At 54.3% G+C, this 13,493-nt stretch overlaps 1 protein-coding gene across 1 annotated transcript in view; it reads left to right on the forward strand.

Annotated features, from left to right (window-relative positions):
• Positions 1 to 4,740, forward strand: part of CTNNBL1 (catenin beta like 1) — a 179,065-nt gene extending 174,325 nt beyond the window's left edge. Inside the window, exon 16 of the mRNA XM_017859113.1 lies at positions 4,450 to 4,740. Within this exon, the coding sequence (XP_017714602.1) occupies positions 4,450 to 4,625 (176 nt within the window). The 3' untranslated portion in view covers positions 4,626 to 4,740. The remainder of the gene's footprint in view (positions 1 to 4,449) is intronic.
• The last annotated feature ends 8,753 nt before the right edge of the window (positions 4,741 to 13,493 follow it).

The raw sequence follows: 13,493 nt of genomic DNA on the forward strand, positions 1-13,493 counted from the left end.
CCTGTTTCTGAGTTCCATCAAAGCCTTTATTATAAGAGCATTTGAAAATGTGGGGGAAGTAGAGAAAGGAGTTGACATGTATGCCATCTTTCTCACTCTCCACCAACTTAGCCTCTTTCCTCTCTCCTCTCATCCTTCTCTCCCTCTCCCCTCATCCTGCAGTCTCTTTTCCTCTTATACACACATGCACACACGCGCACACACACATACAGCAAAGAGAACTCTTTCCCAAGACCTCTGGGAGGACTGTTCAATATTTATAAACTGCTGCAGCAGCTGTAATAACCAGAGGTAGCTGGCACCACCACGATTTGCTCCAAATAGGACTCTGCTATAGAAACAAAGAATGAGCAAGGGCAAAGGGTGAGGGTGAGGTGCCTGGGGTGCAGCTTCCCTGGGCAGTGGATGAGCAGTAGGCCAGGTCGTCAGACCTGGTTCTGGGCCTGGCTCCGTGGCTGGCTCACTCTGGGACCCTGGCCATTCACCTGCCCCCTCAGTGCTGGAATACATTTCTGAGAACCCTTCCAGCTGTGATATTTGGTAACTTGGCATAAGAGAATGTGACCCCAGCCAGTCCACCCGCATCTGTCCTGGCCACCGAGGCCCCTGTAGCACGAGACATTCCTGTTTTGGAACACTCACAGAGCAGGGGTTTTTCCCGGAGACCGGGGGCAGGCAGGGTAGCCTGTTGCTTAGGTAACAGGATGCTGCTGTGAGGACCAGCCGACTCCCAGTGCGCGGGGCCTTTTTTTTTTTCCTATCCACACATTTCGAGGTTTGAATTCCGGCTCCTTTACATCCTAGACTTGGGCAGGTTGCTTCAGTTCTCTGATAGCCTGTTTCCTCCTGGGTAAATGGGGATGGTGTTCTTTACCTTGTAAGATTGCTGCAAAGGTTACATGTGAGACAACATAGATAATGCAGGCACATAGCAGCGCACAGCACATGTTAGTTCCGCTCCGCTCTGTGTGGGACAGGCTCTCTTCCAGGGGACACCAAGCCATTCACTGCCTGCGGGCCAGTCGGATATCCCCTTTCCAGAGAATGGGTGACGTGACTCTGTTTGCTTCTTAGCACAGTTGGAGTGACAGAGGAGACTTGCGCATGGGATGGGTGGGTGCTCTGTGTACCGTCGGCATGTGTAAGTGAGGCCTCAGACAGGTGATTCGGCAAAGGGAATTGATGCAGGTGTGGGTTCCCTCTGCTTTGTGCATCCCTACAAAGAACTCAAGGAAGCTGGCTTTACTGTTGGAAAATCACTGCCCTAAAGCATCAGACTGGTTCTCCACTTCCCTCCCTCCTGGGTCTGAGAAGACATTAGGAGAGCAAAGTGTTAGCTCAATCCATTAAGACTCCTGCTTCCAGACCATGCCTCCGGGGATATTAGATGCCATCATGGCCATTTCTCTCTCTCCTGGGGCAGCAACTGTATCATTCACATGTGAGTAAGAGATACCACTGACACGCAGCCCCAGAGCCTTCTCCCGAAGCTCAGCTCCTGTCTCATCACCCCGGCCCTCTCTCTAAGAGGCCTTAATAGGAGGCATCACAACCATTTGCTGTTGGAGGTGATGGATGGGCCTAACAGAAGAGGATGATTTCCGGGGGGAGACACACAGCTGGCACATGCCTGAATCCCGAATCCCATTTTCCGGCACACATCCAAAGTAATAAAGAGGAACGGGGCAAAATAAAGAGGTCGCAGGAGCGAAATTATTTCCCCAGCATTGGCGGGGGTGGGGTTGACGGGGAGGGGTGAGAGGTCACAGGCTTTGTTTTCTCTCCCCAGTCTTTGTCTGGTTTGGATCAGCAGGTGTTTATTATGCAAAAGCCTCTTACTAGAGAGTTCTCTCCGCTTTCTTTCTCAAGCCAGGCCCCAGTAAGGGACCAGGGGCAGAAGTGCAAGCAGCCATCCTAGTCACCCACTGCAGGAGACCCTTCAGCACCCCACTCTGCTGGGGGCCCTTGGCCAGGCGTAGCTGGGAGGAAGGCTAAAGCCCCTGCCTTCATGCAGCTCTCCAGCTAGGGAGAGAGGCCGGGTGGAGGATGGTCTAGCAGTCAGGCCCATATGCGCTGGAAGCAGTGGGCTGGGGCTGGGCGTGGGAGTGAGAGGTGACCAGGCAGGCCTTCACAGAGAAGACATCTCAGGAGGGGACCCGGAGCGGGTGTGGGACTTCCTCAGTGCCACTGCTGACCTGAGCAAAGAAGGCTTAGGGAGGGAACTAATGCTCCCTGGACGTTTGTTGTTTGAACATTTTCAGAGGGGATCACCCAAGCGCACTTGTGAGTCAGAGCTAGGATTCGATCGCAGCCCTGTGTTGCACCTTTTCCTCTCTGGCTGTGGGCAGGGGACAGTCAGAGGGCAGTGAGGGGTTGGACCACCCCATCCTCCTCCTTCCTCTCCCACCAGATCCCCTACACTTGCTCTAGGAGCCACCACAGGAAGTCCAGGGTCACCAAATCACCCCTCGCCATCTCCAGAAAAAACCAGGGTGAGCATGTTATTTTGGGTTACCAGGACACTTTTTAAAAAATGAGATGGAGTCTTAAGGATCACTGTGCTGGGACAACGGGGGAGAAAAGAACCCAAACCTGCCCACCATGCTACTCTCCACTGGTATCCTCTGCCGAACTGTTGCCAGAACTGTGCCTGGAGCCTCACCCCCCTCAGGAATGTTTCCTTTCTCTTCCTGGTCTCGCTGAAACCTGACGCTCCCACACCACTCCTACCACTGGAGACATGGGAGGGGCCTTCCATGCTCCAGTACTTCTAGACTATTCTCTCCCTCCCTTCCCTGAATACACCCAGCTGTCGAAGCTTGTGTCAGGGGACTGCAACCCCCCACACAGCCCCTCCCTGTTGCTGGCACCAGCACCTGTTCCCCCCAGTCCTTGGGGGGATTATGGGCTCACTGTCAGCCTCTCCACTGCTCTTGTCGTATTTCTTGGTGATTGCAACCACCAAGAGATTCACATCTCTTTCTCATACCCCATTTCCAGTCTATCTGTAAATCCTATTGGAGCCACCCTCAGAAAACATCAAGAAGCTGAAGACGTCGCCTCACCTCCACCATTACTGCCCAATCCAGGCCACTGTCATGTCGCATCTCCTTGCCCTGCCCTTGCTTCCCCCATGGTGTCCCCCACACAGCATCGGAAGGGATCTGGCAAAAGTCAAATCACATCACTCCTCTCTGCTCAGGACCCTCATAGGGACTTCCACCCCACAGAAAGGCCACAACCCCTACCATGGTGCATAGGCCACACCATCTGGGTATGGCCCCTCCCGTGGCTCCAGGCTGTGGCCACACGGACCTCTTCGCTGACCCTCAGATAAACCAAGGAAGCGCCCCCGCCCCCCGCCACCTTAGATCCTCTGCCCTGGCTGCCCTGCCACTGGCTCCCAGACCTTTCCACACTCATCTCCTTCTGATCTTTAAGCAGATGCTCCCTGCTGACAGCCACCTGTGTATTTTGTTCACTTTTTGGTTTGTGACCTTCACTAGAAAGAAAGTAGGCTCCACACAAGCAGAGATTTGCATCTGTTTCGATCACTCCTTTATTCCCATTCCCAAAACGAGGTTCTCAAACTGGAGCATACATCAGCATCACCTGGAGACTCAGTAAAACCCAGATCACTGGGCCCCACCCCAGTTTCCTGTTAAGTGGGTCTAGGGTGGTCCCAAGAATTTGTGTTTCTAGTAAGTTTCCATGCAGTGCTGCTGCAGCTGCTGCTGATCAGGTCCACACTCAGAACCACTAGTCCAGAGCAGTGTGTGCCCAGCGGGTGTCTGTCTTAGTCTGTTCGTGCTGCTGTAACAAAATCCCCGAGACTGGGAAATTTATGAAGAACAGAAATGTACTTCCTCACAGTTCTGGAGGTGGGGGATCCAAGAGCACCACGCCAACCTTTGGTGTCTGCTGAGGGGCTTCCTGCTGCATCCTCACATTGCAGAAGGGAGAAGGGCAAAGGGTCTTGAGAGTTCCCTGGAGTCCTTTTGCAAGAGTCTAATCCCCTAGATTAGACCTAATCTAGACCTAATCTAATCTTGTAATTAGATGATAAGAACCTAATCACCCCGTAAAGACCTTCACTGCGTCGGGGATGAGGTTTCAGCATGAATTTTGGAGGGACACAAACATTCAGACCTTAGTAGCATCCACGCCGTGTGTGTTGAGTAAATAAATAAATGAGGGTGAAGTGAATAAATAAATGAGGGTGGAAGTGAAGGGTGTGGCTAGGAGGGGAATGCAAGCATGGAAAGGTAAGTTGGTGCCTTTCCACTGAGGGCCTCGAAGGCAAGACCCCAAGGAATTTGGCTACAGTGGGGGCATTAGGGCAACTTGTACCTCTGTGGGAGCTGGGGTTCTGGGAAAGGTATAAAGCGGCACAACCATGGTGGACCCCATGCCTGGGATCCACTCCTGACTCTATCTTTGTCCCCCTAGAGTATGCAGAGAACATCGGGGACGGCCGGAGCCCGGAGTTCCGGGAGAACGAGCAAAAGCGCATCCTGGCTTGCGGAGAACTTTCTAGAGGCGCCTCGGCCCTGTGCACCATGGACGTCCTCAGCTTCCCCCCCCAGGATCAGTGTCGCATCCTGGGCTTGCTGGAGAACTTCTAGAGGCACCTCCGCCCTGTGCACCATGGACTGTCTCAGCTTCCCTCCCAGGATCAGTGTCTACACAGCTCTGTGTGGCTTTTGGACAAATTAAAGCTAGTTTTGGTATCCTTGGGCCGATTTTCTTTGTAGTGAAGCTTCGCCTGCTAACCCTCCCTTCCCCTCCCCACAGCAGCTACTTCAGGACTCCCCCAGGGAAGGCCCGTGGGCAGCCTTACTCCGCCAGGGGGACAGCTGAGGCTCAGGGCATAGCAGGGACAACTCCGCCACCGTGGCTACGCAGGTGGTGCTGCTGTGAGGCTGCAGTGGGGGCCCACCTAGAGTCTAGATGTGGGACCCGAGGCCCGGGCCTCATGCTCCAGCTCCATGGGGAGCCCAACCACACAGCACAGCCCTCAGAGCATGCAGAGCCCTGCCGCATGTCAGATCACGCGGGTGGGGGCTGCATGGAGGACTACCAGATCCCAACGTGGGCCCCACCGCAAAAATAGCATCAAATCTCAGTGAAGCCCTGGCATCTGGGCTGCTCAAAGCTCCCCGGTGGTTCCGTACGTCAGGGTGAGAGCCACCGCTTTAGAGTGGACAGGTGTGGGTCCCTATCCCCACCGCATCATTACCAGCTGTACATTCTGTTCTGGTTTGGGGTTTTGTTTTGTTTTTTTAAGACACAAGGTCTTACTCTGTGGCCCTGGCTGGAGTGCACTGGTGCAACCATGGCTCACCGCAGCCTTGACTTCGTGGGCTCAGGCGATCCTCCCACCTCAGCCCCCCGAGTAGCTGAGAGGGAGGTGCCGCCACATCTGGCTGATTTAGTTGTACATTTGGATAAGTGACTTTCACCTTTCCGAGTCTCACTTCTTCACCTGCACAGTGGGGCCACTCATACCCATTTGCTGCTGAGGAAGCCATGCTCAGCAAGCCTGCAGCACAGTGGCGAAGGCACCGTCGTGGCTTCGTAGCTGCTGCTTCCTTTGGTTCTTCCCACACACATTTGTGACTTCAGAATTGTGATTTCAGGCCGGATGTGGTGGCTCTCACTTGTAATCCCAGCACTTTGGGAGGCCAAGGTGGGGAGGATCTTTGAGCTCAGGAGTTCAAGACCAGCCTGGGCAACATGGTGAAACCCCATCTCTACAAAAAATAGAAAAATTAGCCAGGCATGGTGGCACATACCTATGATCTCGGCTACATGGGAGGCTGAGGTGGGAGGATTGCTTGAACCCAGGAGGTCAAGGCTGCAGTGAGCTATGATCATTCCACTGTACTACAGCCTGGGCAAGACAGCAAGACCCTGTCTCAAAAAATTAAAAAAAAAACTGTGATTCTACTCATTTGACATAAGTGATGAGAAGGTTGGTCTCCCCTCAGAAGTCAGCAGTGCTTTAGCATGTTTTTAATCAGTCCTCAAAGAGCAGAGTCCCCATCAGTGAGGAGGCAGAAGAGTGGCCAGATATAGAAAGCAGCCTTTCATTCCAATGCATTGTGCAACCCAGGGTCACAGACAGGCTGCCGGGGACGCTGCACGCCTGACACTGTGTCCCTACCGCTCTTGCTGCTGCCTAGACCCTGAGGGACAGGGCTCCAAGCGGTCACTGCCATCTGGCCAGAGTTGACATGCTGGGTGAAACCTGTTTGCCATCCCAGGAAGCCACCAAGAGGTCCCTGAAGAAGATGGTACCCGCTCTGTGTCCAGCCTTGGACTGGTGATGGAACAGTGAGTAAGGCAGGCCCTACCCGCTGGTGCTCACTCGCAGCCTGGTGGGAAGACAGTGCATAACCGTAAGCGTCCCTGCAGAAAGGGGCAGGAGAGTGTGACAGGGCCTGTCACAGGATCAGATGGCGGCACCGTCACTTTGGGTCTAGTTCTTCCTTGGCTTTTCTGTAACTGTAGTAGCTGGCACATATCGAATGCCCAGTGGCATTGTTGTCCCCGATTTATGCAAGCCAAGGCTGAGGGCTCAGACAGGGTAATAGCTGCACAAGGCCCTGTGGCCAACCAACAGCAGAACGCACATTCTAGCCAGGCCTGTCCCACGGCACAGTCCACACCCTCTCCCGCCGAGCTCCTCTACCTGGAAGAGTCACACCGTACTGGCTGACGCCGTGCTCTGATCCTTTCATCTGTTGTGTGGTTTAATGAATTCACAAAAAATAGAGCATGTGCAGGTGTAACTTAGAGAAGCAGACTTCTACAGCTAAGATCGGTACTTTAGACATCATCAGTCCTTCACCTTGATTTTCTTTTTCAATTTTAATTTTAGCCAGGTAATGCTTGCAAACGGTATGGGAGTTCAAAATTTAACAAAAAGCTAGGCAGTGAGGAGTCCACCTGCTCCTCTCCCATCACCTAGGACTTCCTGCCCCTGGAGGCAGCCGCTGCCATCTGATTCTCCTCCAGAGTTCTGTCCAGCGTTCTGCCAGCCGTGTGCGGAAGCCCAGGCCTCCCCACCAGCTCCCAGAGGCCAACATAGGAAGGGAGGGTTGGGGTGGCTCAGGCGCTGCCCCCCAGCCACGGTTGCCACGCCTTGCCCTGCTTCGCATGTGGCAGCCTCCTGAGATTCTGTCCCTTTGCTAAAAGCAAGTTGGAACTCTTCCCTTAACAAGTGAGGAAGCGGTCCCCTTTTCCATCAGTTTTGTGTGGGGAGGGTTGGGGGTAAGAGAGGCGTAGTCCCTTTGGGTGCAGCAGGGGAATACAGTTCCAGGGCCCGAGGGACCAAGGAGAAAGGGTAAGGAGAAAGCAGCCACCACCACTCCCTGATTTCAATGACCCAAGGCCCCACAAGCTGTTCAGGGCCAGGTAGAGCTGCTCGTTGCCCACCCCAGGCTCCTGGGGCGTGGTCCCAGCTCTCGGGTGCAGGCAGCTGGCCGCCTGCCTAAGAAACTAAGAAACTGCCTCACAGAGCAGCACCTCTCCTCTGGGGGAACTTCTTGGGCTTCCAGGAAGGGCTGCCCTTGACCTGTGTCTCCGAACCTGACTTCTTTGCCCACTGTAGGGGTTCAGTCTAAATTTGCCCCTTCAAGCAAAGCTTCTCCATGTTCATCTTCATGTCCATAGCTGAATGGGACCAGACCATAGCATTCAGAGAGGAAGTATTCCTTTTCCAACCTAGACGTGACAATCAGATTGCCTTTTAGCCATATTAGCCGGGGTTTCTTTACAGGGGAAATAGGATTCCACTCTCATCTTCCGTGGCGGCTTGCTGCTCCGTTCGTGGTGGTCGCACGCCTGGATTCAGCAGCAGCAAGATGGGCCGTCTCTAATTCACAGAGATTTGCATGCAGGCTGCGTGCCTTCCTTATCTGGGGAAACGCATTGTCAGGGCCGCTGGAAGGCATCCTTCAGTTACCCCCATGGTAGCACCAGTGCGCAGGTGGCATCTTCTGCCGTGACTGAGGGCGTCAATTTAGTGTCAACAGGGAGAACGAGACTCGCTTTCCTAAAGGCAAGGCTTCTTGATTAGATTTCCTTACCCAACAGTAGAGGTAAAAACAGACCCGCATTTTTCAATCTGTCTTGCTCTTCGGGACACATGGAAAGTGGCTGATAGCACAGCGGTGGGCCTTCGTTATCTGTGCTGGGGAAAATGGCAAGCGTTTCTCAGTCACCTTCTTGATTAGGTAACACGTGCCCTTGGTGTAAACCTCGGACGGGGCGTAAGGGCACACAGTGCACGCATCTCCCTGCCAGCTGTGTCTCCTGGCCGCCCAGCACCTCTCCCCAGAAGCTACCATGGCTCATGAGCGGAAGTACCCTTTCCCTTTCAGAGATTCCTATGTGTTTCCAAATGAATAAAAATACTTTTAACACAAATGGTGGCATCATCGTGTCCTCTGTCATGCACCTTGCTTCTCATTCCCCATCACCACACACAGCTGCCGCCACTCCTTTAATACGCACACCCCATCGCAGAGCTGTACCATGATGTTGTTAATTGCGTTAAAGGACATTCAGACTGTTTCTGATCTTTAGCTATTACAATGCTGCAGTGATCATCCTTGTACAGGGCGTCATTTCACGCACGTGTGAGTTTAGACTCCCAAGTAGCATTGCCAAGTCAAAGAGTGTGCCTTTTTCATTGATATATATGGCCACACTGCCCTTCTTTTGTCAACTGTGTGCACGAGTGTCCTCTGCCCACACGCACCCTAACCAGTGCGCTGTTAGCAGGCTCAGCGCTTCGCCTCGGTGGGTGAACAGTGTGGCCTGCTTGTTGCTTTAATCTGCATTTCTCCTATAAGTGAGGTCATTTAGTGCGCTAGAATAGAATTACGCGTGCGCCATATTAGCTAATACTCATTGAGCTCTTGACTCATTGAGCTAAGTACTTTCCTCAGATTAGCTCGTTTAACACTCATTCCTGAAATGTGGGGACTTCCTTTTGTTGTTGCCCAGGCTGGTCCCAAACTCCTGGGCTCAAGGAGTCCTCCTGCCTCGGCCTCCTAAGGTGCTGGGATTACAGGCGTGAGTGCCCAGCCTGACATGTAGGTACTTGCCTCATCACGTCCATTCCACAGCTGAGGACACCAGACTGAGGGGCACAGTGGTTTAGAGTGACAGCTGGGAAGAGAACCCCAGCAGACCCCTGCTCCTAATCTCAGAGCCACCCTGTCTTCCTGCTGGTTGCTAGAGAGGGCCTGGTGAGGCTGGAGAAGGTGGCACAGAACACATTGGGAGCAGAAGCCCCAGCAGGGCAGCCCTTCCCCCACCCATGACTGAAGCCCGTGTGGTTCTGCAGAGGCCCAGTGCCCTTCAGCCTGTCCCTGCCACATCTCGGTGCCTGGCTGCCATCCTCACCTGCATGGAGGCCCTGGGCCAGGTTTCCAGGCTAGGGATGGGCAGTCACACGGATATGGCCCTGGCTGCTGTCCCATGGGAAGGGAGGAAATCTGAGAAACATCTGGAAGGTGGGGCTTTCCATCTGCAGCAGTGAGGAGAGCCACCGTTTGGCATGGCTGCAGTGAGGATTGCTGCCTGTCCCCCCACCCCATCCATCTACCCCTGCCTGTGCACAGAGCCCAAACTGCTTCTCGTCCAGATCATCCCACCAGTCTGCTTTCCTCACCCCATGTTGTGCCTCCTTCCATACACCTCCCAGGAAGCACTTGCTGAGCACCTACCATGTGCCAGGCCCAGGCTGGGTGCTAAGGGGTGCAACGAAGGTTGAGAAGCGGTTGAAGCTCTCAGCAGAGTCAAACAGGGCATCACCGTAGAGTGACAGTGGGCGTCACAGAGGTGAGCAAAGGCTGTGGGACAGAGGAGGGCCCCCTGCTTGGGGGACCACGCACCCTGTGTCTTGAACAACTTTCACCAGAGTCTTAATGATGGCCATGAGCCTCGAAAGCAAGAGGTGGAAAGTCTTTTGAGGCAGAGGGAACTGCCCAGGCAGAGGACTGGGGCACAATAAAATACAGGGCTCTGGGGACTTCGGGGCTTTCAGCTGCCTCATTGGAGGCCCCAACTACCTTGACGTTGGCATGGCATGGGGGCTCAACGAGCTCCTGGCCATGGCAGAAGCTGACAGGCTCCAGGGTTGTGCTAGTCCAGAGTCACAGAGCTTGTTCCCGGACAATTCCTGTGTCTACTTCCCCCAGCGCAGGCTCTTTCGGTCCCTGAATGAGGGGGAAGCAGATTCCATTGCAGGGTGACAAGCAGGGCCATCCAGGCAGCGCCGAGGAGCCGCACAAAGTCCACAGCCCCTGGGGGGCAGCTGGGGAAAAGCCACAAGGGGATGGACTTACAGAGGTCAGGGCCGGGGAAAAAGGCTGGGAAAGCCTGCTTGAGCCAGCCCCATCCAGGAAACCCCCAAGAGCGTAGGGACGGGCACCTGCCCTCAGCCCAGCCACTGTGAGCCATGAACATGACCCTCACACTCAGTCTTGGTTCTCCTTCACTCAAGGACGCCGAGTGACCAGCCTGGGGAGTCCCACCTAGACCAGTGCCTGTGGCGGGGTCACAGCGCCCAGCCGACTCTCCACCACTCATGGCTTCATCAACTACTGAACACCCCTCATAAGCCACGTAGGGGAACAAAACAGACATTGTCCCTGGCCTCCGGGAGCGTGCATCCTCGAGGGACAGACCAAAAGACAAACATGCAAACAGACACATCGAGTGACAACTGAGTGTTATGAAGGGGTCACCAAGGTTCAGCGGGATGCAGTGAGGAACGGGGGGACCTCAGGCTGAGTGGCCTGGAAAGCCCTCTGTGATGAGGGTCTTTGAGCTTGAGTTTGAGCTAAGCTCTGAAGGATGCTAAGGAGCCGGGCAGCCAAAGAGCCGGGGATGAGGGGCCTAAGCAGAGGCACAGACGCACAGGCCCTGAGCAGAGGGAGAGCGTCGTCGCCCTCCTGAAAAGAGTCCAAAGAGGCCACTGTGGCCGGACCCAGGAGTGAGGCAGAGGACGGATCTCACAGGGCCTTGAGGGCTTTAGGGGAGTTTTGAGTCTGGAAGGGACATGATTTGATTTTGGAAAGATGCCCGTGGCGGCTCTACAGAGGACACTGTGGAGACCAGTGTGGCAGCAGAGATCCAAGAAGGGTCTGGTGCACGCTGGACCAGGAGGAGACGCTGGCGCTTTGGACCAGGAACGGGCAGTGGGTTGGAGACAGGGGATTTGGGATACATTGAAGCGGAGCCAACGGGTCACTGCAGAGAGGGGCCCTGGGAACCTTCCTCCAGCACCGAGAGCTGGGAGCAACTTCACTGGCCCTGCAGGAGTGGGGTGGGGCCCGCAGAGAGAGCTGCTCAGTATATAAATATCTTTAATGAATAAATAGAAGTGCTTTTAGGGCTGGCGGAGTCATATCATTTCCACCTGCCGTAAAATTTCATTAGAAGCAGGCGCTGCAGGGGAGAGGAATGGCTGCAATAAATCTGCCCGCCCACCCTCAGCCCTGCCTCCAATCTGAGTCAACTCAGCCCAGTCACTGGAGAGTCCAGACCCAGACCCTTCTCCCCAGGCCTTCCTGGGGCCCAGGAGAGCCTGGGCCTTCCCTGCCCCACCCCCACACTGAACAGGCAAGAGGCGGCAGAGAGCTGTGGCTTGTCACTGAAAACCAGGGGCCTCACTCTCCTCAGCTGGGAAATGGGCATGACAGTTTCTGCCCCCACCTAGTGCAGATGCGTTTCAGGGGGAGCAGTGTTCAACACAGGGATTCCTGGAACAGCAGACCTGGAGCAAAGCATACCTTGTAGGTATCCAGTTTTACAAATGAGCAGAGGCCCCAAGAAAGGAGATGACTGTCCGGGGCCAGGCACAGTGGCTCACGCCTGAAATTCCAACACTTTGGGAGAGGGGCAGATCACCTGAGGTCAGGAGTTCGAGACCAGCCTGGCAAACATAGTGAAACCCCATCTCTACTAAAATACAAAATTAGCTGGGCGCCGTGGCGCATGCCTGTAATTCCAGTTATTCAAGACACTGAGGCAGGAGAATTGCTTGAACCCAGGAGGCAGAGGTTGCAGTGAGCTGAGATCACACCACTGCACTCCAGCCTGGGTGATAGCGTGAGTCTCTGTCTCAAAAAAATAAAAATAAAAATAAAAAAATAAAAAAAAAGTAGGTGACTGTCCTAAGATCACACAGGGTCTGCAGGTCTGGCACTCAGAAACTACCACAGTGACAGCTCCATTCTTTAGCATTAATCAAATGCTTGGCTCTATACTAAGCATTTGGCACACACCATCTCACTGAGTCCTATTGCCAGCCCATTTTGCAGATAAGAACACTGAGGCTCAGAGAGAACTAGGATCTATGCCTCCCCTTCAGTTAGTGACAGACACAGATGAGTATCCAGGTCTCTGCCCTGCCACAGAAGCCTTTTCTGTTTCTTTCAAGCATGGTGAGGCCGGGATTGTGTTTTCTTGAACCTACAAATCGTCAAAGTGTGAGTCTTTAGAAGGACTGGGGTAGAAGGTTCACCGAGTGCTGGCCGGGCGTGGTGGCTCACGCCTGTAATCCTAGCAGTTTGGGAGGCGGAGGCGGGTGGATGACTTCAGGTCAGAAGTCCAAAACCAACCTGGCCAACATGATGAAACCCTGTCTCTACTAAAAATACAAAATTAGCTGGGTGTGGTGGTGGGCGCCTGTAATCCCAGCTATTCGGGAGGCTGAGGCAGGAGAATCGCTTGAACCTGGAAGACAGAGGTTGCAGTAAGCCGAGATCGTGCTATTGCAGTCCAGCCTAGACCCCATCTCAAAAAAATAAAAAAGCTGACCAAGTGCCTACTATGTGTCAGGCAGTCTCTGACCTGAATGAAGGCTGCTGTCCCTAGCACTTCATTACATCCTTGTAGCGTCTTCCAAGGTAGCCATGCTCACTTCCATCTTACAGATAAGAAAAGGAAGCACAGAGAAATCAAGAAATTTGCCCAAGGTCACACAGCTCTGCCTATGACCTTGGTCATGGCTGCCAGCACTCAAAGAATTGGGGACCGTTAGACCCTCCCTCGGCCCCATGGCCACATCCCCCAGTCAGTGATTGTGAGGCCGGGAACACTGGCCAAATGGACAGGCCCAGCTGGCAACACGCCAGGGCCCATGGTTATTGGTTAAGCTCATTAAGTAGCCGTGACAGGACATGGCCTGGGCCGGCTGCCTTTCCTCCCCACCCCACTCCAGCCCTCCTGGGAATAGGGCCTGATGACAGGCACTTCTTTTAGCAACTGCAAGCAGAAGTCTCTCTGTCATGGGGGAAGATCCAAAGATGCACAGACTGAACTTCCCCAGGCTGGCCCCTGGGCCCACCTGCGGCCTGACCTCCTCCAGGCTGGGCCCGTGGACCCGTGTGGGGAGTGAGCACAGGACGTGGACACTGGAGCCAAGCTGCCTGGGCTCAAATCCCAGCCCTGCTGCTCCCCAGTTATGCAAG

Source organism: Rhinopithecus bieti, unplaced genomic scaffold (genome assembly GCF_001698545.2).
Source record: "Rhinopithecus bieti isolate Rb0 unplaced genomic scaffold, ASM169854v2 scaffold_38981, whole genome shotgun sequence".
Classification (NCBI taxonomy): Eukaryota; Metazoa; Chordata; class Mammalia; order Primates; family Cercopithecidae; genus Rhinopithecus; species Rhinopithecus bieti.